The 25,544-nt window shown below is 37.7% G+C and overlaps 1 protein-coding gene across 1 annotated transcript in view; it reads right to left on the minus strand.

Annotated features, from left to right (window-relative positions):
- gpc5a (glypican 5a) overlaps positions 1 to 25,544 on the minus strand; it is a 162,108-nt gene that overhangs the window by 67,807 nt on the left and 68,757 nt on the right. Inside the window, exon 7 of the mRNA XM_059358340.1 lies at positions 17,531 to 17,651. Within this exon, the coding sequence (XP_059214323.1) occupies positions 17,531 to 17,651 (121 nt within the window). The remainder of the gene's footprint in view (positions 1 to 17,530; positions 17,652 to 25,544) is intronic.

Genomic DNA, 25,544 nt, shown 5'->3' on the forward strand with positions numbered 1-25,544 from the left:
TTAAAGTTCAAGGCAAGCAATAATATTCAGTACTGTGCAGAAGTTTAAGGAAGGTGTGAAAAATAATGCTGTAAAATAAGAATGCTTTCAAAAATAGAAATGTTAGTAGTTGATTTTTATCAATTAACAAAATGCAAAGTGAATGAACTGAAGAAGAATCTAAATCAAATGAATATTTGGTGTGACTACCCTTTGCCTTCAAACCAGCATCAATTCTTCATGGCATTTTCTAACACCTGCCTTTTGCACTTTTATATATATATATATACACATATATGAAAAAATATTAACAATGGATTGGTAGCACTAACAAGCATTGCCTCTCTCTCTGTGCTGTAGAGCTCCACTGGTGCACAAAATCTATTAAAGGAATACTTCACCCCCAAAATGATCATTTGAACACATCAGTGAGCCCTGTTGCAATGAGTGACATTTTCCCTCATTACAAGAAACATTTGCGATGTATTTGCAATGTAAAAAAAAACTCCTTTAAAAGAAAAAGAACCTTTAACAGGGAAGGAAATAGAAGAAACCTCATGGAGAGCAGCAGAAGAGGGATCACCCTTCCAGGATAGACAGACATGCAATAGATGCTGTTTGTATAGAACAGATCAATGCAATGAATCAATAGAATTTACTTTCACATCTTCAATGTACAAGTTTTAAAAGAAAAGCAAAGGCCCAAGCTTTTGGCTTGTGCGGTCACTGTCAGATGACATGAATTGAATCAAAGTGTAGAATCTCATTAATCAATGTTTGTTTGATATTTCACAGCAAACTCATTTGTTCCGAAGCTGCAGAGACATCCGTCATGTCGGTGCGAGTCTGTCAATCAGCAGGCTGTTCGATTCTTTTACACTCGGGCACCGGGGGAGTAACAGCTCCGTGTTTGATTTTATTGAACAGCTGTACTGTTCTTTCTGACAGACAATGAGGCCAACGTGAATGCTCTAACTGTGTTATTAGCCTTTCTTCTATGAATGACAAGGAGCTTTGTCTGACGCTGGCTGGGAGACAGGTGCTCTCATTTCTTTCAATGCATCTCCAGAGAGGAGCTGCTCTGAGTGGCAGTGTGTAAAGATTTAATGACCACCAAACGCCAATTGATCTTTTTACAAACAAAGCTGCCCACACTCTTATACACATTACTGTGCATCTGTGTGAACTTTGTGGACACAGAGATCTCCTACTAATTGGCCATTTTCTTTTAAAGTTGTTGCACCAATTAAGAGTTCAAAGTAACTGAGATAATAATGAACAACACCTTCCATACACTACATATCGGCATATAGTCTCCGTCTTATATCTTTGTTTATGACCTGCACTCTGATTTCAGTGCAGGAGGTTACATGTATGTTTTTTACTAGCCAGATTTAAATTAAACTTGAATGTAGCATGGGCTGAGAATCTATTCCATTTTGAATTCCAGATTTGAATCACAAGGAGGACCAGATAATTAATTTGTCTTTTGTTAAAATTGCAAGATAGAACATTTGTGCTGCATTCCTGTGGTGTTGGAATAATTGGAAAAATTTGTTTTCCAACCCCAATTCCATAAAAGGTGGGACGCTGTTTTTTAAACATAAATAAAAACAGAAGGCAACAAATTAAAATATCAGAGTGCATATTTACAAAAATCTAAAATATATGCACTAAATAGTATATTATAAAAAAGTATATTGTGTATATTATAAAAAAAGTATATTGTGCAGTTTTCACTTGAATGTATGTCAAAAAAAGTATGAGTAAATCTTCACATTGTGTTTTATTTACATTTTAATCAACGTCACAACTTTTTCATGGCTCCCCTGATCTATGTTCTTCATTGTCACACAAACACTGGAAACAGTGATCAAAGAGCAATAAAATACAGCACATGTCCATGTTGTTTCCACATTAAACCTCAGGAAAACACCAAAGTCAGAAGAACTTCCCAAATCAGGAAATGGGAACATCTGAGGAGCATGTAAATACACTAGCGGTTAACACAGTTTGTGTTAAACATCAGCATTTTAACATTGTCACTGTGTGTCTGTTAGCCGTTGATATAACCATTTATCTCAAAACACTACAGGTGCATTCTTACAGAGCTGCTCATGTGGATGCAGACTGCTTCTTTTGAGTGAGATCCTGTTATATCCAAATGCATTCTTGTCTTCCCAGTCTCTGATCCACACCCTACAAAAACAAGCCCTGGCCACCTGAGAAATTTTATAAATTTCTAATTTACCGCTGTACACATCACAAACATCTTCATAATACCAGCTGCCTCCTCAGGAAATCACAACAACAAAGGCCGTGAGGCATCTCAAAAGATTCGGCACGGTAACTTTCATCGCTGCACCATCGAGAGCACATCCTGACAGGCTCCATCACAGTACATGCTCTGGTAGTTTTTTAGTGCACAGCCCTGGAAACTGCAGCAGAACACTGTAAAGCCAGCATCAGAAATTTACTGGCACAGACCTGCTGCAGCTCTATGATATCTTCATTACCCGCTGCATAAGGAAAGCCCAAAGCATCATCAAGGACACCAGTCATCCAGCCCACACACTATTTTCACTCCTGCCATCTGGAAAACTCTACCAGAGCATTAAATCATGCACCACCCGTTTCAGAGACAGTTTCTTCCCACAGGTAGTCAGAATAATGAATAGCCCCCCCACACACACACAAACATGCACACACACAGACACTAAAGCTGCCCTACGATGTGCATAGCTCTTGTTTTATTGTGTATTTTCTCAGGTATCACTTGATAATACTATCCACTGTGATTTTTTTATTTCTTTTCCAAGGTTGAGAGTGCCACAGTGAAACAATTGTATTTATTTATTAACACAGATCAACTTCATAATGCCATCTGTTTCTGGAAAACACAAACTGGAAGATGAAAAAGTAAAAAATACAAGAGTGCAACTTTAGATTGTGCATTTTTGGCTGTAAATGTAGTTGTTTGACCTCTATGCAGAGTCATTTAAAATAATAAACCTCACCGTTGCTTCGGCATTTCCATAGCAGGTGGAAAATCTCGTTGTCCTGCCTGTAATGCTTAAAATGTTCACTGAGCTTTTATCGCCAATTTGTGACCTCAAGCCATTAAGGTATGTGCTTCAGCTGCATCTACAGTAAATGGAACAAGGTGACGGCCATGTTCATCTGTATCTTGTAAATGTAAGGGCATTATCACCATATTTATCCTGCCCACACAATAATTCAGCCTGCATCCCCCACCACAGACAAAGGTAGGTCTAAAAAAAACAGCAAATAATTCAAAAACTTGTCAGTAATGGGATACATTTATAGTCAATTAAAACGTACAGAGCAGATTGTGTATTTCCTAAAGAGGTGCAGGGTGGCATGTGGCAAAACAAATTAAACCCTCAGAGATCCAAGAGATGAATAAAGCTGTGTGTGAATTTTTGAGCTCATCAGTATTCTCTTTGAACACACTCTACTATCTGTAAATAGAGGGCGGAGGAGAGATCTTACAATGATCATAGTTGCCAGTCAGAGGAGAAAAGTGTCAGGATGTGAGTTGGCTCCCAGGACACACACTGTCATTTTCCATCTCCCTCACTGCAGCAGCACCGCTGACAGGGTGCTGATCCAGACCAAGTGCAGCAGCAGCACAGCAGGTCAGTGAGCGAGAGGCCGGAGCAGAAATCATGATATCATGTGAGAATGCATAGATTAGAGGTGGGGGAAAAAAACGATACAGTATAGTATTGCGATATTTTGCGTGGCAATATTATATCGACTCATGGTCACCAAGAATCGATATTTAGCGATGGTGGTATTTTCACCTTTTTTTTTTTCTGGGAGGCTGTAGCCGGCTCACTTTTAGGAATATACTGGATGTACTAGTATCATATGAAACAAGAAGATCTAAGGAATCTACACTGTAAAAAAGTAGAACTAACAGTAAAACACTGTCAAATTGCCTCAGAATTAGGGCGTAAAATTAAAAGTAGTATATCACCATAGTAGAAACTTTTAATTACTGTAAATCAAAGATTAGCACAAAACTTTTACTGTCATGAACTATAGAAAAACACAATTTTGCTGTAAAAATATCAAATTTCCATGTAATTTTTGCTGATATATACATTAAATTTACAGCAAAAAAACACTCACTGTATTCTTTACAGTGAAGTTTTGGCAACCACAACTGCTGGTATTGTACCGTAAATTATACAGTTTTTTTTTAGTTTTTTTTTAAAGTGTATAGACACCATGTGCGTGCAATATCGATTCGTGAAGTTATCCAAATAACGCTGCAACGCTGCTAGGCTATTTCTTGATGTTTCATGGTGAATTTAATTTTCTGGACCCAAAATACAGTTAAAAAGTTCTATCACAATATATTGTATCGCAATACTCATCATATTGCAAACTGCTTAAAATTGCAATAATATCGTATCGGGATTCAAGTATCGGGATAAAATTATATCGTGGGGCCTCTGGGGATTCTCACCTCTAGTATAGATGTTATTATAATCCAAATTAACCTGCTGTCCTGTGGCTCAAAATGTGCAAAAAAAAAAAAAAAAGTAAATATTTTTTCTTCTTTCAAGGTGGTTGCTGGAAATAACCCAACAATGAAGTGAACCTACAGGTACATAGAGCCTGATTTAGCTTGTTCCTCCATGCAACAGACCTCCAATCAAACTATTAATAGTCCATCTATGAGCAGGGTCAGTATTTAGCATAGGCTGTATGAAATATAGACGTAGTGTCTGTGATGTCACTCATTGGTTTCCAAAGAGCCGATATTAAGCTCACAGTGCGTGGCTCCTGAGGTTTTGGCCATGGCAATGCATGACTACTCCTAACTCGGCTTATCCAAAAAAAAAAGGGGCAGAAAGGTGGAGTGGGGGGAGCTGGATGCAGTGGAGAGCATCCGCCTGTCACTCAAAGTGGCTGCACCCTAATTTATGTATAACTATAAGCCTTTATAAATATTAAACAGGTGTGCTGTATAAAAAAAATACCCGACATTCATTGGGGATTGACTTGCTTTTGGAGCCAGCTTCAAGTGGCCAGTTGATGAATTACAGTTTTTTGGCTTCACTTTTATTAGCACTGACACTTAACCTCATATATATATGTATGTGAATATTAAGCAAATGTTTTATGTTGATGTAAATTTTACTTGCACTACAAGGAAAAAATCACTACTATAATTGTAATTCATAGCAGAAAAGGTTGTTAAAAATTTAAAAAGCATATATTAATCATGTGTGATTTGTACTGCTACTACTACTACTACTAATAATAATAATAATAATAATAATTATGACATTAATAAGGACCAAAAAAGGGTCCATAGCATACCAAATATATACGGAAAGTATATACAAAAATACAATAAAAACAGTAAAAAAATAAAAATAAAATAAAAATAAAAAATAATATATATATATATATATATATATATATATCACTTGTTAAGCATTTCACATCACATAGACAGAAATAATCAAACTTCACCCACATACAAACTGAAGTGCCAGTGGCTCCACAGTCTGGATGAAAATCCAGTCGAGCTCAACTCAGGGTCGGCCAAGGCCAAAATAATCATCAGATCATTTTCTCAAACAGACAGCCTGCACATATATAATTAGATAATATTTGGTATAACGGCAGAGCAGAAGGGCACACTGACATTTGTTCCGTTATAGGTTTGTTAAGTCTCGAATGTGTTGCTTTTTTCTACAGTAACGTCACAAGTGGGCAGTATAAAATGGTCCTAACAAAGCTATCTTCACAATAACAGAGTTCAGGAGGAGCAAACATACAGCTGGTGACAGTCTGTGGAAATATTTATCATCTGATAAATCACTGACGATAAATAGTCTCTCATAGCCAAACTTTTCTCCACAGCACTGTCTGTATCAGTACTGGAGAAAGGTCGGGGTGCATCCAATATCATCCTGATACAGGGACAAACACCACTGCAGCTGTCTTATATTTCTTTAAACCAATCACAATCGTCAGAAGGGGAGGAGAATCTCTTCTGAAATAGGCGGCCAATGACAGGTGTATCCCAACAGTCTACGTGCGGTGAGTACGACTGTTGGTAAATAATATAATCTAATTTTTTGCAGCATTGTAGAACTTGAAATTTGCCATTTATGACCAATTACACAAAGCGGATTAAACTGCTGTGGCTCAAACTGGATTTTAATCATGGATAAGCATATGCAATGATTTAAGATAACGTTGTTATCTGCAGGTACGCCGCTGAGCTGGATTTGTATTTGAATGTTTTTATTTTCCGTGTTTACCTCATTGGTGTAATGAAGGACTTGATGAGTGTAGGTTAAAAAACAAATTATTACGCTGCAGGTTTGGGGATTTGTCTCTAATTAATACTCACTCGCACAGCCTTGACTTTCTGACTTTACAGATTCCTTGCTGGTTACCAACACGATTTAATCGAATGCACTGACTTTGTAAGTCATGCTCAGCGGGTGAGGTGTGTTAAATATTAAATATTCTTTAAGAGAACAAGATGGTGGTTATAACCACGGCTGTCTTTTCTCGTTAACTGGACTTTTATAACAGTCATATGTTATGATGTGGTATGCCCATTTTAGGGCACAACAAATAAGATATGAATATATTCTCGGTGTTAATCCTTTGGACTAAGAGGAAGGGGACATGAATTATTCACAAGCAAAACTGCTGGTCAACCACCACATCAATGACTGGTAAATAATTCAGCCCACAGACGGGGTGAGGAGCTGCTTGCTCCTGATTTTGATTGAGAGACACAGGGACAGGCCCTACTTATAGATTCTTGATGGGTTTTACCACATCAAGAGGAGAGGACAGGAAAGGAGGAGAAGAGCCAACAAATAATTCATAGCAAAGAGCTGCTGATGAGCAAGATGATGAAATCTAGAGTTTGTACACTCAGATTGCATGATGAATTTGTCAATAGCTGCACTGCTGTTTTGTGTTTTCCTGCAGCCTCCGCTGTGGAATAGTAATGATACATTTCCATTCGGTTCAAGGGAAACTGGGAGCGGCTTCTGCACTTCGGTTAGTCAAGGTCAGGGCCAAGTAAATGGAAATAGTAAAGAACATTTCTGATATGTAGATGAAAAACATGAAAATCAACATTTGCATGGACACATCGTTCTTAGCCTCGTAAAAAATGCCCAACTGCGGCGTCTTCAAAGATAATGGAATTTCACCTTTTGCCTTCGTCCGTGCAATATTTGGGTGGACGCTCTCAAACAGGCAACATGGCATTCATGCACTCATGCACATGTTCTTTAAGGTAAATTTCATCATATTAATGAGGTGCACCAATACCATAGTGATTTATAGAAGTAATATACTGTGAGGTGTACACCCAGCTGCACATGCATCACTCATGTGTACAATTCAATGAGTCTGTGCACTGGTATATGTAATTGATGTGTTTGCAGGCCATAAACTGAGCTGCCATTAACCCCCCTCACAGCCTCACACCCCTTGCACCCAGGATTCATCTACCACACATAAATCCAATAAATTAAAATTTCAAAGAATCACCATTTAACACTGGCTGCATTTTAAATCTGAACATGACCCACATATCCTCCTCAAGCCCCAGTTTCCATCTAACAGCCCGACTGTCAGTGAAATGCATGATTACCACTTCCTGCCATGTATTCTGTTCAACTTGCCCTGCGCCTGATCAACACCTTGAAGGGGAATGAAATGTGAGGGTTAAAAATACATGACAATTCAGGTCACGCACACACAGACTGACTCTTAAGCTGCACTTCATCGGCTAATGAGATGCCAATCAGAACTATTTGCAAATCATTCCCATTTGCAAATCAAGTCCCAATGAGATGATAATGCAAACTAGACTCAAGGAGCGTGAACACACGAGCTGTTAAATGAATAGCACCAGATGTATGACATGAAACTCTGCAACTCTTAGACACAACAACAGTTGTGAGATCTCACCTTTCTCTATGCCAACTTCTAGTCTGTAAACACATGTAATTTATATATTATACAGTATACTTAAGAGTCTGCAGGAACCATTTTAGATGCCATATTGATTAATTAGCTCTCTTAAAAGCATTCCCTGCTTCAGAAACCTGTGCTGAACATAATAATGGGATAATAGGTATGATACTTGTGACAGCAGGGTTTCTCTGCGTGAGTCACCCTGCCTGAGGAAGTGTTTTTATTGGAAAAAAGTAACAATCCATATTTTTAAAGTCCTCATATTAAATGCCTTCTTAAATGCCACAAGTGGTGGTTTCTAAATTATTAAGGCTATATAAAAATACCTGATTAATGTGAGAGAAAGCTCGAGGATTTTTTTTTTTATGTACAGTATTATTATCTTTTAAATGTCAAATAAATGTAACCAAAAAGTGTGTTGTTCCCAACTCCTGAAAGTTACATAAGTCCTGTTGGCTTTTATCAGGTGGCAACCTCCTGTTATGAGCAGGAACGCAAATGTGGAAATGCTTTAAGCCTGCAATCTTTCAAAAGTCAAGGTGTCGCCAACCTCTGTTGCAAAAGAAGTCCAGTCCCGTCTATTTTCATATAAAATGAGACTATAGTTCTTACTTGATTTATTACCTCAGTAAAAATGATCGTGGCAACATTATGGTCTCAATTGCTAGTTTCAAGTCTTCTCTAAAACAATATGATGTTAATTGCGTAAATAATGGTCCCATTAAGAAGAAAATAGATGATAAAGCAGGTATTATTTGGAGCGTGGCTACCTTGTGATGTCTGTGTTTTCGTCTCAGAACTTTGACCCTTTCACAGTGTGTTTTCAGTTCATGAAAGTTTATTTGAACATTTGGGTAATTTATAAATGTCTTGTTCAGCCTTCGGTTGTAGTAAAAGACACTCAAAGGAGTCACCTGTTCAATTTCTCCAGTAAGTAGCAAACATTTTGTTTAATCATTTAGAGCATGGGTCTCAAACTTGTGACCCGCGGGCCAATTGCAGCCCTCGTGACCATATTTTGTGGCCCTCACCTTGATATTAAAGTTTAATGTGAGTTAATGGCACTTTACCGTGTTGTGTGTGGAAGGTCCCTTTATTGCGCAAGCTGGAGCTTTGTTTCACTTGTTTCTATGACGACATTAACAAAAAGAAAGGCAGCTGCTACTGGACCGTTTATTATCTGTCGTTTTGTTGTTACCGGAAGAAGTGGAAAAGTTATGTAATGTAATTTTGTGTCTCTTTTTGGTAATTTTGTCTTTCTTTTTTTTATGTGTCTTTTTTTTTGTCATTTTGTGTCTTTTTTTTTTGGTCATTTTGTGTCTTTTTTTTAGTAATTTTGTGTCTTCTTTTGGTCATTTTGATACTGCCTCCAGTGGCCCCCAGGTAATTTGAGTTTGAGACCCCTGATTTAGAGACTTAGATCTTAGATTTAGATCTTTAGATCCACCCTCACTCCTTTCCAGTCCAAATATGGTCTCTCCCAGTTTCAAGAAACAATGATGGCGATGGACGTAAAGCAAGATGGCAACAGCCATAACACCCAAACGGACAGTCCACGATCCGATGGGAGACATCACAGTGACAATGTTCCTTATTTATATACAGTCTATTGCTGTTGTAATTATTTTTAATTTATTTTGTTCTGACAATGAGCTAAAAAGTAGATATAGGACCTTCCGGTACCAGGGATATGCGCTCATGCATGGATTTGATAGCCATCAGTCCGATGGCGCCACATTGCAGCAAAAGTTAATCCAGGTTACATGTTTTTTGCCGGCTCGTGCTGTGAGAGCTGCAGTTTTGCATGCAGGGCTGAAGTTGGCCTTAGTCTGCAGCCAGATATTAAAATCGCACCAATCTGTTACCGTCCATATGCTGCAAACTTTTTTCCAAATATCTATAATGACCGATCAAGGCCTTTCGTTTTCCTTTGAGTGTTCCAGATGCAGTTTGGGCATTTAGTGCTTCATAGATGAACTGACATACAGCTGGTTTAGAGGACAGACGGCTGATCACCGGTCAGTGTCAATGTGGATCAAATCAGGGGACTTATTAGTCTCGCTTACGTGCTGTTAGTATCTCACAACTGGTGTGAATTTGGGGTGAGACTTCTTACAGCAACATCATCACACACTTTCTGCCTTTGCTGCTGAAAACTATTATTCACATGACCAACTACGATAACTGTCGTCCTCTGGTGTGAGACGTAGAAAGATAGAAAACAACTTTTTAAAAATCTTATTTGGAAAGCTCAGTGATGTTACGGCTGTTTCGAATACTTTCTGTTTCTGGTCTCAAAGAGCGATTTGAAGAAAACAACCACTGTGATGAATTATTTTGCAAATGAGTGCATTATGTAACTGATTACAAGTAGCACAACAAAGCACTTCCCTTTGAGAATCAGTTTGACCCAGTGATAGAGTGTAATTTGGCTCGAGTGTACTCGAGATGTTGCTGCAATTAATTTCTGGTTATTTGCATCTTGACTTTCCATAAACCCAAATAAAAGCGTGAAATAGCTTAGAGCAAGAAGCAGCTCATTGAAGACAAGATGTGGACGGTTACAGTCATGACTACATAACAAAACAGACAAGGTTCACCATTTACCCTCTTGTACAGGCAAGCTATCTTTATTTCTATTTCGTCTGCATGTGCTGGAGGCACTGCTGGCACAGGCCGTGAGGATTTGGCAAACAGCACTTGTGCAAAAGGGCAAATGTTGAATTTCAGAACAAGTAGATTTTAACCACAAAAAAATCTTACTTTTGAGGGCTCTCCTTTTCAGAAAAAACTGCTTTTTGAACACTACAGGAGGCGGCCATCAGACCTCAACACATCACTGCTGGACGCGGTTTTAAATTGGCCGCATTCAAACTCAACAAGCAAAGTAAGAAAAGAACAGCAGGGAAATCTTGAAGCTGGAGCACTATTGTGATCTTGTTATAAGTGACTTCAATCACTCCAGTACACTAGATTTTGTGCCTTAAAGTTCTCACTGGACCAAGAGGTGTGAAAGACAGAAAATGTTTCATTCCACAGTAATTATTATGTGAGATACATTTTTATCAATCACAGGATGACATTTACAGACTAATTTCCCAGTGTTTCAAATGATGGGGGAAATTATTTTCAGGTTTAAAGTGGTTAACGTTTTTAGAGAACAATTAATATTATTATGAATATATTTTCACTCATTGAAACATGTTGTTTAACAGCTAAAAAAACTGTTATATTTTATTGTGTTTAATAGAAATGCTGCCAAACCTATTTTTAATTATGCTCTGTGGGCCTAATTACCACTTTTTTTTGTTATAGTGTTGGGGATATTTGCATGTATGACTGTGGTTGAAATGCATTTAACACCTTTGCTGAGGAGTGTCAAACCTGCGTGAAATAGGAAACTTTGTGATTGCTGAATTGTAAGAAACATTAGGTGTTGTTTTATATGAATAAATGATATGAATCTAATAAAAGTATTTTCAGAAGCTCAATCTGTTTCAATCTGTCTAAATTCACTATTGAGTATATTTAATGAGAACCCCAAGGGTAGTTTAGCTTATTTACACAATTAAACAAAATTGAAGAATTTGATATATTTGCAAAGCAATGTGAAGGAGAATTGCCTTGAAAAAACTCCCGATACTCCAAAAGTTGCATATAACATGAAATAATTACATAAATATAATATACACAATTTGGATGTTGGGCAGATTGGCACTTAACAACAACACATCTGATAAACATCCACTTGATACCAGTATAATGAATAAATCATAGTCATAACGCACAAACTATGATTAACAGATAAAAAGCATACACTTGTGAAGCAACTTAAATTTTTCCTATGACAAAAAAAACAGAAGAGAGAAGAAACGGTAAGTGTACTGTCTTAGCTTTCATGGTTGCATGGTATTTGCTCTAAATGTGCACTAAAAACAGATGATGCTGATGAAAATGTCACCAGTTTTTCAGGTATTTGGTCGTAAACCGGAGCAATACTAGACCAATTAACTTTGTGACTGGTCTCCCCTCTAAAACGTCAATATAGGACGTTTGTACAGGCAGCCAAATACGACTTATATTTCCGTATTAGACCTTCCTCCACAGCAATCTTGCTGATGTAGTAGTAGTGAGTTTAAATGGTAGATGTTAAGTTGTCTTATGTTTTTTATGTAACTTTCGTGGCTCACGTCACCCTCATAACCACTTCATTTACTGAATTTACGTACGTATTTACTTTTAAACTGTCTTTTATAACGCCTAGCCAATAAGTTTTTTGCCCTAAACCTAGATTAATGAGTTTTAGCATAAATTCACAGAAACTGCAGCCTTTTTTACAACCGCAAACCGTACGTGTATATATAAAATGTGGTGCTATTTTTACAAACACTCCATTCTGTACCGTGAGTCACGAAACATGTCGTTATAGGTGGTACTGACAAAAGGTCTATTCGGTCATTTCGGTTGGAGATTGTGTTGAAAATCTTTGACTGATGAGTCACTACATGAAAAGTCAGGCGATCAAAGTTAGTCCAATTTATCCTGAGAAGGACATGAATGTGAATATTTCATGGCAATCTATCTGTCTAGTTGTTGAAACATGAATCTCATTATCACCAAAGTGAGTCAGCAGGAGAAATCATTTGAAAACAATAAATGTCTGTACAAAAATTTTTTTTTTTTCTTCTTTTCACCAAGAAGTAAAAACTTTGTAATGTGTCTGTATGTGTGTGTGTGTGTGTGTGTGTGTGTGTGTGTGTGTGTGTGTGTGTGTGTGTGTGTGTGTGTGTGTGTGTGTGTGTGTGTGTGTGTGTGTGTGTGTGTGTGTGTGCATGCTTAATTGTTTACCTTCTTCTTGTATACTGTGTTTTTAGTTTACTGCTCTTTCACTTTGCTTTTATTTTTATAGGTATTTTTATTGGATTCTATTTTTTGTTGTTGTGAAGGACTTTGCAACTTTGTTTTGAAAACTTCTATACAAATAAATGTATTATTATCATCACTATTATTGTATTATTATTATTATTATTATTATTATTGTTATGTCTCTGTAGAACTGCATGCCAAGCCAAACTGTTGAGAAATTTCTCTTGCAATATCTAACATTAATTAATAATCTAACATTGTCTTTCTATAACAAAAATAATTATTGTATTTAGACAAACTCACTGAGAGGTGGGATCATGACAGAAAACACCAACATTTCAGGGGAAAAACAACAAGTTGTAAATCAGCTGTAGTTGAAAATCTGTTGAAGCAGCATTATCTTTTCATTTCACGCTGCCTTTACTGAGCAAATTCTGTAAATGTATTGACATCAGCTGAGTCAGTGTTACATGTTTGACTTTTGTTTCTATTCATATCAAACTCTCCGTCTTATTCATGTATTCATAAACTACCTCTTCTTTTTTCTGAGGTAAACTTGGAAGAATTGTTCCTGGAAGGAGCCTGAATCACAAGTTTTTGACAGAAACCGTGCAGCTGCTCTGTCATTGTCTTTGAATTGTTCCAGGGACGTCTTCAAAAATTCAAGACATTACAAAGATGACTGTGAAGATGCTGAAAACACAACATTATTCCAAAAGTGAAGCATAAAAACGCAACTTAGATATACTGTTAGTACTGCACACAGCGCTTTTTTAACAAGCTGTGAATCTGAAAGTCAAATGGCTCACTGTGAGTGTTGTTTTTATCTTATTGTTTCTTTGCAGACCGACTTACTCATGCTGCAGAGTGCAGCACAGCTCTGTGCAACTTTTTGGTTTTCCACTCAAATAAGTTGTGTATGGACTTCTTTTGGTACCACTGCAGTCTACTAGAAAGTGAAGTTTAACTTTGCAGACGTCTGAAAAAAATACCTAGCAATATTAGTTCCTTCACACGTAAGGGATGAACTTTCAGGAAGGTGAGTTACCTGATAATGAGCGACATTTTAAGTGTTGTGCCTAAGTGTGACTTCCTCTGCTTGATGGAAGTGGGGGAACTAACAAGTTCACACATCAATCCAGGCGTCAAGAAAAGTTTCTGCTTTTAAATGCAAATGACACTTCAAGAAGTAAACAAAAATTAAAGAAAGAAAACAAAAGGAGACAGGAAAGAAACGAAGAAAGAAAACACTGTTTATTCAAATAATCACAACTGATTATATCAACCCCCAGTATATTGTAAATAAGTATATATAAAATCAATATTTTCGCATTAAAAAATGCCATGTACTGTGAATGTACTCGCTCCACAGGGAACTGTCAACAATACTACCTTTCCCCTCAGCTCTATGGAGTTTTATCATCTTTAAGATCATTGTCTTTGTTTTCCTGATGCAAGTTTAATGCTTTGGTTCGCTTACCGCTCTCATCATTCTCATTTCAAGACATAGCAGGCAATTGTATTCAGAGAAAAAAGCACTTAGAACTCATTGTACACTATGTGTCGACCAAAAAGCAGCAGACGGATGCAGTTACAGTAACAATTAACTGGTGAATATGGAGCATAAAGCAGCTCATGAGCCTGATACTTCCCTCAGTAAGGTGAATGAATACAGGACTTGTATAAATCCATCCTTGGACTGCTGCCCACTTGTTTATCCACTCCGGGGTCACGTAAACAGTGCTGTCATAGCCTGTGCTCCCAGGGCTTTATTACTCCCTCCATGCCCTCAGTCTGTACAGAGTTAAGTAAAAAGGAAATTCTCGTGCTTAACGTGTGGACAGAACGACCGAACAAGGGTATATTGAAGCACTCACCAGCCACTTTATTAGGTGAAGTTTGTACCTAATAAAGTGACCGTGTGGTCTTCTGCTGCTGTAGCCCGTCTGCTTCAAGGTTAGACTTGTTGTGCGTTCAAAGCATAGACTGTATATAAATAATGGATGTAGTCATCGTGACGTCACCCATTGGTTTGTGGCCCGTTGGAAGCCTCGAGTTCATCGTTACACTCGTCGCCATCTTGTTTCCTATACAGGGAGAAGACCATATTTGGATGTGGAGGAGCGAGAGGGATCTGATCACTGACTACAGCCTCTCTACACCTCAACCTGACTGAGAGAAGCCGCTGCTAATTCATGTTAGCATTAACTGGAGCATTAGCTGGGATGTTAGTTTTGGCTAGCAAAATACAAAAACAAAATGTACGTTACTTACCTCTGGAAAAATTAACAGCAACTCCTTGGAGTGTCTGTTAGTCCAAGCAAACGTTGAACAAGACATTTTAATGAACAAAACGTTCAAATAAAGTGAAAATACATTGAAAGGGCCAAAGTTATAAGTCCAATCTGTAAACATCCTTTTTTCTATCTATATAACGTTATATATAACTTTATTGACATGTTGCCGTGGATACGCATTGTTCTGCTTCTCTCCTGATGATGCTCGCCTTGTGAGTGACCTGTCAATCAAAGGTAGCCACGCCCCAAATCATATGATTTTTTTCATTATTATTTTCTATTTTCTTCCAAATGGGGCCATTATTTGAACTATTAACATCAAATTGTCTTGAAGAAGATTTTTTACTAGCAATTGAGACCATAGTGTTGTCCTAAAAAAAAAATTTCTGAGGTAATAAATTAAGTGAGAGGTTTTCTCTTTTTGCATTGAAATTAATGGACAGAAATATTTTTGCAACCAAACTTAGCGCCCCCTAATGGAATTTTTGATAGAATGCAGCTTAAGGCACTTCCTGGTTTGCCTCCCTGCTCAGACCCGGAGGTTGCTGCCTGGTTCAAAGATGCTCTTCTGCAGACCTTGGTTGTAACAAGTGGTTATTTGAGTTACTGTTGCCTTTCTGTCATCTCAAACCAGTCTGGTTATTCTCCTCTGAGTGAAAATGCCTTGTTGATGCCAGAGGTCAGAGAACTGCTGCTCACTGGATATTATCTCTTTTTCGGACCATTCTCTGTAAACCCTAGAAATGATTGTGTGTGTGATTGAGTTGCTGCCATGTGATTGGCTGATTAGATATTTGTGTGAACAAGCAGTTACACAGGTCTATTAAAGTGGCTGGTGTGTGTATGTTCACCCTTTTTGGGGACAGCATCAGAGATTGTGCAGCAAACGGCAATGAATAATTATGCTCTATCACAAGTGAGCAATATAAACAAGGCGAAACAATACAACATCACTCTCTGATGTAACATCTGGTGTTTTCCATGAGGGGTTAAAGGTTATAAGACACCGAGTTATCAAATTAAACTACTGATTTCTCTGGGTTTGAAACTTGTTGCATTTGGGATCATGTAAGAGCAAAACTCAACAAAATATATAGCATAAGTGCAGTCGTTTTCACACTTTGTAATGCAGAAATGTTCCATATTATACCTTTTAACTTAAAGAAAGCAAAGACTGAGTGTGCAAGGACCAGAGAAACAGATGGCTAGCTAATGATGCTGATGAAAATGTTCTTCTTAAAATCAACAGTTAGCAGAAAATAATATAAACAGAACAGAAAGAGGCAAGTTTGTGCAAAAGATATTGGGTGAAATAAACAGAGGGTTTAGAGTCGCACCCACTGAAGTACTTGCTCTCAGAAGATTAGAAATGATTACATAATCTCTGCTGATCTGACGATCATGATTTGTTTCATAGTTACAGTAAATCATGTGCAGCAGATAAACAATTTCTGGGTATTCAAGCTGATAAAATGTTTTTTTCTCCCATAGAGAAAAATTCAGAGAAACACAAGGACGTAGAAAGCAGCACGTTTAAGATGCAGATGGCAAAAACCCACACAAGGAGAAAAACATATACACAATGAATGTCAACCGGGCAGATCAGCCGCTCTCTGAACGGTTATGATATAGATTTATGTGTTCTGACACCCCACAGATGGTGTGAATTAGTCAGGGAGGGGTGCCAGCGCGGGGTCAAGAGAGATGACCTGGCCTTCAGCCTGCCACTTGGGAAACCGAAGCAACAGACATGTGATTCTGCTGCTGCAATGCAACAGCCCAGAGGCTGCTACAGCAGCTGTTATTGAAGCTGCAGAAGAGAAAGTGCTCCCGTAAACTGCCCTAATCTCATCATCCTGAGAGATAAACAGCACAGAAAGGAGCCACTGCAGCACAAACCTGCAGAAAAGCAGCCTGGCTGATAGAAAAGCTACATTGATTTTGACAAAGAGCAGAAAAAGATTTTTGTAAATATCAAAACACGCAATCCAGACCAAATGGGTTTCTAAATATGTAATGATTGATTTTTTTTATCATTGCCTCGAGATGGTTTTGCATTTGAGACTACTTTTTCTATTTGCCGGTACTTACTCGTAATATGAAATATGATGTGATTTTTTAAAGGTAAAGAATAAGGGTCTTCAGCTTTGTGAGCAGTCTTTTCTCCTCAAGGTAGCAGCTTTTGTATACTTTGAAGAAGAAGCCAAAAGCTAACAAGACATACTTAATGCGCCATAAACAAACAAAGACACAGAGAATTAGCAGACTGCCTGAGGAGACAGTTACCATATGTTTTACAGCAAGGGATGGAAATATTGACTTAAAGCGAGTGTGAAGATAATGTATAATGTAAATAGAGTAAATGTGTAGAGACAACGAGAGACGCTCACCTGATTGATGTGTTTCAGTTTGTCGATGATCTGATTTATTACAGGGTCAGCTCCCTTCACTTTGACTTCAGGGTTGGCGCTCTGAGCCTTGATCCCGTTGCCGACCACACGGAGAGTGTAGCTGTGAACAAAATACAAAAGACAGAAGGGTCCGTAAGTATACATATTTATTCTATTATCGGTCATGTGAAACCATAGAGCATGAGGAAAAAACAGTGGTGGAACGTAATTAAGTACATTTACTTTATACTTCTACTCCACAACATTTCACAGGGAGCAATACTGCCATAGAAAGCCTAACTGCAGTAACTACATTTTTGGTCGAAATAGAGTTAAAAATAAAAATGAACTCCTTGATGTCTGTTTTAACTTGTGACAAAGTTTTAGATTCCAATTTTGCTTTATTTCAGAGAAATAATTAAATAAAAATTGCAGTAACTACAAAATCCAACTCAAAACCAAGGCAGACCTTACCGCGGTATGCTTTGACTGTGATACAGTGTAGCCTTGTATTTCATCATTGTGTTGAATAGTGAAGACAAGAATAATAGAAATAATATGTTTATTTGACAGGGAAATTATTATCTGGATAGTGGTTAAGTAAAAAAGGTGAGATAAAATAATATTAAGATTAAAATATAACATTGCTTTATAAAATTAAAAGCTGAAAGAGGAGAACAACATTGTAGTTACTGCACTCTGTTTTTGCATAGCTATTAGGACCTTTTACAGCAAAACCAGAGTGCAGTAACTACATTTTTGGGGTCAAAGGTCATATAAATCATCATAATTTTTGAGCGTAAAAATTACATCATCAATACATGTACAAATAAGTGTCATATCACCTACCTACCTATCACTCATTTGGCTGGCCAGTTAAAAAACATTTAAAAAAATGTAAAGCAGTTTTTCTCAGTTTTAGCCTTTGCGTAGTTACTGCAGTTTGCTTTGTAGAGCAGAATAGAAGGGCCCTATGACACAATGTCAAAGAAAACCAAAAAATGATTATTGCATCCCTGGTGATTCCAAAATTCATCGGGTTCTTTTTTGGCCCATGCAGCAACCTTTAAGATTTGCGATTTCCTTTATTGTAACAGTATTAAAAAAAATATACAATGAAATTTACGTGTGATTCTCATATGTATCGTGCTTAAAAAAGACATTCAGACATTACGCACATGTAATAAATAATCTAAAAAGATAATAAATAGTTTAAAGGTAAAAGATAATGTGGCGATTGATGCAAATTATGTATTATTGTCCATTTAGGGTACGTATTGCTGTGGGAAAGAAACTGTTTCCTTTACTCAAGTTTCATTAATCCTGCTGACATATTTCCCCATAAAACAAAGATTAGAGAAAAAGTCTAAAGAAGAAGACAGATTTGTGTCGCATCACTTTCTCTTTTCTCTTGCATTCATCATCTCTCAGTTTAGACTTAAGATACGGCTGCCATTGGCCGTCTATATCAGAGAGAATTCTCCTCCCCTTTCACAGCCCTGTGGAGAGAGGTCTGGCTATTTGAGACTAATCATCTCATGACCCCTGAGATTCATCCTGTGACCATTTGGAGAGGGCCAATCCTTATGTTGATAGCCACAGACTAAACTACAATACGTCATAAAGCAACAGTTTAACAAATGAGTTGGCGAGTGTTGGAGATACTGACTGTAGAGATGTCTTCCTTCTCTCATATATAAAAGAAAAATAGATGGCACAAAAAATGGAAAAACTCCAGGTCCAGCTCCAAGTCTCTTTTCACAAATCATGACCTTGTTACTCAAAATAATCTGAAGATCTTTGGTTCGTTGTGAGCAGTTTCATGAAGGAACTATTTTCTTTCTACCAAATGACACCCTCCAAACTGTATCACTGCACAGAAGAAAGCATCTAAAGATCAATAAGTGCAAGTAATTAAAGCACTGTTTTCCGTATTTAAAAATTATCGGCCAGATAGTTAAGAATATATTGCTTGAATAAAACAAAACTATTTATATTGATTAATATATATATTTGATTAGGAGGTGAACTGTCCCTTTAACAATCTAATGATATAATGTATAACAATTTATCATTAACAGGTGAATTTACTTTTAATAAAATAATGATTCAAAATAGAAACATTTTGGTACATTTTTAATATTTCTGTACTTGGTACGTGGTAATAGTTTTTTAATTGTTGGATTTGTACATGTAGCGGAGTATTTCTACACTGCAGTATTGGCACTTTTAAATAAAGGAACTGAGAACTTGTTACCCCTCTGCAGAATTACACCAGTGATGTGATGGAAAAGTGCAGGCGACACTGAATAAAGTCCAATCTATTATCTCTTCTTCTCTTGTGCAGCAACACTAAAAGACAATCAATATTCTGAACTCAGACAAAGGTGATGGCGTAATTCATTTGTAGGCATACCCTGAGGTTAGAGTGGGATTTGTGACAGGGGAGGAAACATGATTCAGCTGCACCTTGGCGGCCCGGTGTCTCTGCTGCAGTGCTGCAAGGCTGCATATTACAGTTCATGTATGGTTTCATAAAAACTATAGATCAAGCTATTTGTGATCTCTCTTGGAAATGAAACACAGTGAGTACAGTGTACATAACGTGTCTTAACGTTTCAATATGCGGCATTTATTCGTGTTCTGAAGCAGTTCATTGTTGTTATAGCTCGGTAATAGGCTTCAGTTCACCTCAAGGACTCCTCACTCTTTAGTTTGAATACAGCCTGTCAGCTGTAATGACTTTGACCATGGCGGCTGGTGAGTGAGCACAATTCATTCACATCTCAATCTCCAGCATATCATTTAATCAAACTAGTAGATCAAGGTAAAGTCACTCATTGCTCAAAGCCCTGTGGAGCGCTTTGTGTGTGCTCTGTGTGTGTATGTGAGACCACCGAGGTGTCTGCCCAGTGCCTCTTTGAATTTAACCGTCTGGATTAGAGAATTAACAATAAAACATGAAAAACAATCAGTGTCTTAAATGACCGATGGGTGATTTTGCAGCACCGAACACAAATTGGTGTGTGCCGTTAAAGCAACACAAGGTCAGAAAGAGAAAAAAAAGTATGAATAAATAAAGTGCAGGAAGCATGGGTGTCTAATTTATTTAAAGGAAAAGGTGGGTGGCAGAATTTAAATTTAGTCAGGATGTCTGGGTCCTTGAGATGTAATTTTGATGTTAATTTCCTGCAAATGGGAACTCCTAAATGTGATTAGTTTTGGAAAAATACAGCCGCCATTCAGTGTCCTTTTTAACTTTTTATCAGCAGTTAGTCGGTTATCGCCGCTAGTTTTCTCATTAAGCTTTTTCTTCTCTTTTTTAGTGTGTGGCCTTTGTCCTTTCTGTCTAAGCTCGGGCTGCTATGTTTCTTCTGGCGGCCCCATCAAATTAAATATTAAAGTGAACATTTAAAATCTGTCTACAATAACAGTGCTTAGGTAATTTAGAGAGCAGGTGCAGGTTGTATTTATAGAAAATTGTATTTATACAGAGGGCTCCATGTAAAGAGCACAATCTTTAAAGACACTTCATTTTTAATTATGACATTAGATATTAAAGTAATCAATTTATTTATTTAAAAGGTGACACAATGGGACACAAAGTAGTAAATATTTAGTGAGTTGCATCCAGTTCTAGATACATGAAAAGGCTTTCAGACCAACGGCATAAGCCAACCACATGAATTCACCAGAAAAAAATATTTTTGCATCTGAAGAGACTTTCCTTTTTTTTCTGGGTCTTAATTTTATCTACATCTTATGAAAAAGCCTGGATCCAAGAAAGCGAACATTTTCAAAATTCTTTGACAGAAACAATGTAAAACAACTCCTTAAGACTTACATTGGACCTATTGGTTGTAATTGTGAAAATAGACAGAGAAATTTTGGAGTGTTTTTAGGTTGCTTAATTATTATTTTTTCATTCTTTTACAGCTGTTAAAGGGTCATGCAGAGGAAAAGGTAGGGTGGAATTAATTGAACAAATGACAATGTCCACAGTGAAAGATTAAGATGGATGATGATATCAGGTTGATTTAAAAATGACCAGCAACCCCACGGTAGAAGTGCCGTTATAAAGTGTGAAACGACGGAGGTATAAAGCACAAAAAGTCACTCTTAGGGCAGGCAGGAGGGGAGGCGACATTTCGTAAATATAAAAGTCAACAATGTTTGAACCAACATCATTTAACTTCTGTGGGACAAGTTTTTATGTTCCCAATGTAACTGTGCCATTTTCAAACTATCTTTTATAACGCCCCACCTTGAACATTTTTCCCCTAAGCTTAGTGTTATGACGGGGTCATTTTTGTAGATTGCTCTGTGTGTGTGTGTGTGTGTGTGTGTGTGTGTGTGCCCTGTGTTTTTATCTCACTTCTATATGTAAATAGGGGTGTGCCATACCACCTGGTATATAAAGAGCCAAGATGGCGGCCTTCAAGAGAGACAGCAGGGCAGCAGGCTTTTTCCTCATCCTCCTCCTCTCCCAACTGGCAACATTCTCATTGTGAAACTTGTTTTTATTGATGCATAGTTTGTCCTTGTGATTAGTAAGGGTGGACTACCCGGTTTTGTTCCTCCTATGTTTTCTCCTGTTTAGTTAGGTAGGGAGGTAAGAATACTGTCATTTGTTTTGATTAGTTAAAGTTTTCATTTTCGAGGCAGAGTTGTTATTTTGGCCTTAGTTCACCCTGAAGCATAAACAGAAAATATATGAATTAAATTATTTATTATTGCAAATAAATATTTTTTCTTTACCTTAAAAACAAGTCTTTATTGGTGGCTACTTGGGATTTGGGGAAGATGGGGGCCTTTCATATTATGTTCTAGGCACCCCTAGACTGGGGCGTAACCTTAGGGAAGTAGTTTTATAGTGTAACCCATACAAAACTGTGGCCTTTTAGCTAAAGATAACCGCTTAGTTTTCAGCAACCAGCCACTGAATGGGCCGATAAGACCCTACTGCACCTACTAGAAGGTAGAGCAGGTCCCTACTTGCCAAAACTTATGGGAATGATAACCTAACACCTAATCATATCATCATGTGCGAAACGGGTGATATTTTAGAGAACATATATATAAGAAATGTTTTTAGTGGAGAGGAATTACTAAATGTAATCTCGATGGTGCAAGTGAAATGAATATACTGTTTGTTTTGCAAAATTAGTCAAAATTTTGCACATTAGAATATAAAATTCTAATGTTAGAATATAAAATTCTAATGTTGATTAACGGATATTGCTTCTAATAAAGAGCTAAATAGAATTAAGGTCATTCAATCTTTAAACTGAAGCATTACACTGTATATGAGGCGTATTAAACATGTGCCAGCCTTTGATCAAAAATCAGTATGATGCTTGTTCTTCAACCAAAAACTGAGTAAAAACCTGCCTCATGAATCAGGGAAAAGTTCAGTTCATATAAAAAGCAGAGACTGAGAGTAAGAGACTGGAGACATCTTGTGGGTTGACAAGCTGCATGTTTTAGATTTAGAGCAACCAGGTTACTGCAGTGCATGTCAACAAGTTCTCACATTTTCTGCCATGATACGACTCCACTGAATAATTTGGCTTCTTGTGCACATCCACCGAAATGTAAGTGTGAAAGTGAAGGCCGTGCTTGCTCGCTGCAGCAGGTGCCTGCGGCTTGAGGTGGATGTGTTGAGACTAAACTGCACCTGAACCGTGTATACTTGAGCTATGATCCTGATGCCTGCAGCTCTGTTTAATCCCTGGACACACCTGCTCAGATGGAGATTGTGTGTGTAAAAACTGGAATGAAGACGGTCCTTGTTGGGTCTGGTGCTACTATAAATTCTTAAGGGTACACATGTTAAAAAAATAAAAAAAATAAAGGTAAAAAAAAAAAAATCAATAATAAAGGGAGGTTACCTTTGAGCATTTCATAATCTCAAAGGTTGCTTATAGTTATCATGAGGTGCCATCCATGTAACAAATAGCACAAAGTCCACCTTTTCGTGACCTTTACTGCAGTCTTTTCCCTCCTTTCTGTACAGTGTGATTAATAGCAGATTGAGGAGATTACATCAGAGCCATCTGTGCCCAGTTCCAACCAATGAATATGTGCACAGCCACACATCTGTATAAAAAGCTGTACGTTATGACCAAAAGCTGTTTTAAATTGTGGAAAGCACATATATACATGCATTTGCTGCAGTTAAATATGGAAGAACCTATAAAATATCACTTGAATCCACACACACACACACACACACACACACACACACACACACACACACACACAGCTCCTCTTGCATTCAGTAAGCAATCTATTTCATTATGCCACTGGGATCCATAACCTGAAACACATACAATCTCCTGTAACATGCTGCAGGGCTGGCAATGCAACACAGAGACTCTGTGGGAATTGCAACCCCAGAAAATAAAGGTCTGCTCCTTAAAAGGTGTCATAGATAAAAAACATTGATCATAGTCATCACATATTCTTCAGGGTGAGTAAAAAGCACACTGTAGCATCAAGCACAACCTACAAGAGGATATCAAACAGCTGAGTGATTGCCTGTGTCCCTGTGGACCAGCAGCAGGATCCTATAATCCATATCCTTCAGCCCCAAAGGGATGCTTGGTTTGCATCTCATCTTTGCTCATACTGCTTTTCAGCTCGAGATTGAAAATTTCAATCATTTTATTCTTGGCTCTTCTTATCCCTATCTCATCCAACTACATTTGTCTGTAAGTGCAAAAGCTTCACCGCTGGAACAAAGAAATTTGCTGCCCCTTTTGGATTATTCTTTGACTTCAGGACAGAGTAGGATTGGTACGTCAAAGTAATTTACTCTGATCATAGCACAATCCGGTGTACTGTAATACTGTGGCCGGGCATAAAACACAGATGTGAGCTACTGTGATGAATTTGATGCTTTTCATCCCGAACATGTTTGATTTTCTCTGATGAGAAATGGTTGGAAAACAGGCATGACTTTGACCGTCACACATGACGCACTGCAACTCAAAAACAACACATCCAAATAAAATAAAAAAACCAAAGCATATCAACCGATCTGACAACACATACTGTATTCAGCACTGGAATCATAGAAAACACAAACAAATACAGAAATGTAAGTTGCACAGGAGTTACAAAATTATGTATATGTATGTAAATATATATATATATATATATGTATTTTTATTTATTTTTTATACAATACATTGTTTGAGAAAGTAGCTCTATGGGCACAACGCACAATAGCTCTATTTCCATTCCAGCTCAAATAATTTCCTATCAGTATCAGCATCTATCTTAAATCCCATATCAGCCTGATTCTACTACATATGCTTTTATGGACCATTAAGCGTCAACCTCCAGTGCTGAAAAGTGAATTCAACATGAAATGCTAAAAACCTGCATTTCCTCAAATGACCACTTGAGGCTGGCTCCAAAAGTGAATCAATCGTTTTAGACCCCCATGTTCAAATGTTCAACCTCACAGCAAAATTAAACATATTTACAGCCTGGTACAAAACCAAGTTTTGGTCTCTATAGTTTTCCCCCTTCATGACAACTGAGACAGGGTGAAGTTTTATTTAACTAATTGAACAAAGGTATAAAGTCCTTGTGAAATGGAAGTTAGAGCATCTTTAGCTTCTGGAAGTTGGACCATTAAAAATTGGTTGGGATTAGGGTTTAGGCCAATACGTTGTACAGAGTCGTGTTGGCTCAAAACTCACACACACACACACACCTCCCTCACCTGTTATTAGATCAGGAGGATGAGAGAGAGTCGAAAGTGAAACATTGCTGACTTTAAACCAGCTCTATGTCACTTCAGTGTGGGCAGATATTCACATGAAAGGCACCCGGCCTCTCAGTCCCTTCGTGCCACCAATGGCCCACAGCTTCCCTCTCACTTGTCGGTAAAAGTCTGTGTTGCTGCAGCACGGTCAGTAGAGGCAAAGTCGGTCGTAAGCCTCCCTGAGTAGTCTGTGCTAATAGTCTACATGCAGTTAGTGTGAAGCAGATACATGCAATA

The sequence above is a fragment of the Centropristis striata genome, chromosome 2 (genome assembly GCF_030273125.1).
Source record: "Centropristis striata isolate RG_2023a ecotype Rhode Island chromosome 2, C.striata_1.0, whole genome shotgun sequence".
Classification (NCBI taxonomy): Eukaryota; Metazoa; Chordata; class Actinopteri; order Perciformes; family Serranidae; genus Centropristis; species Centropristis striata.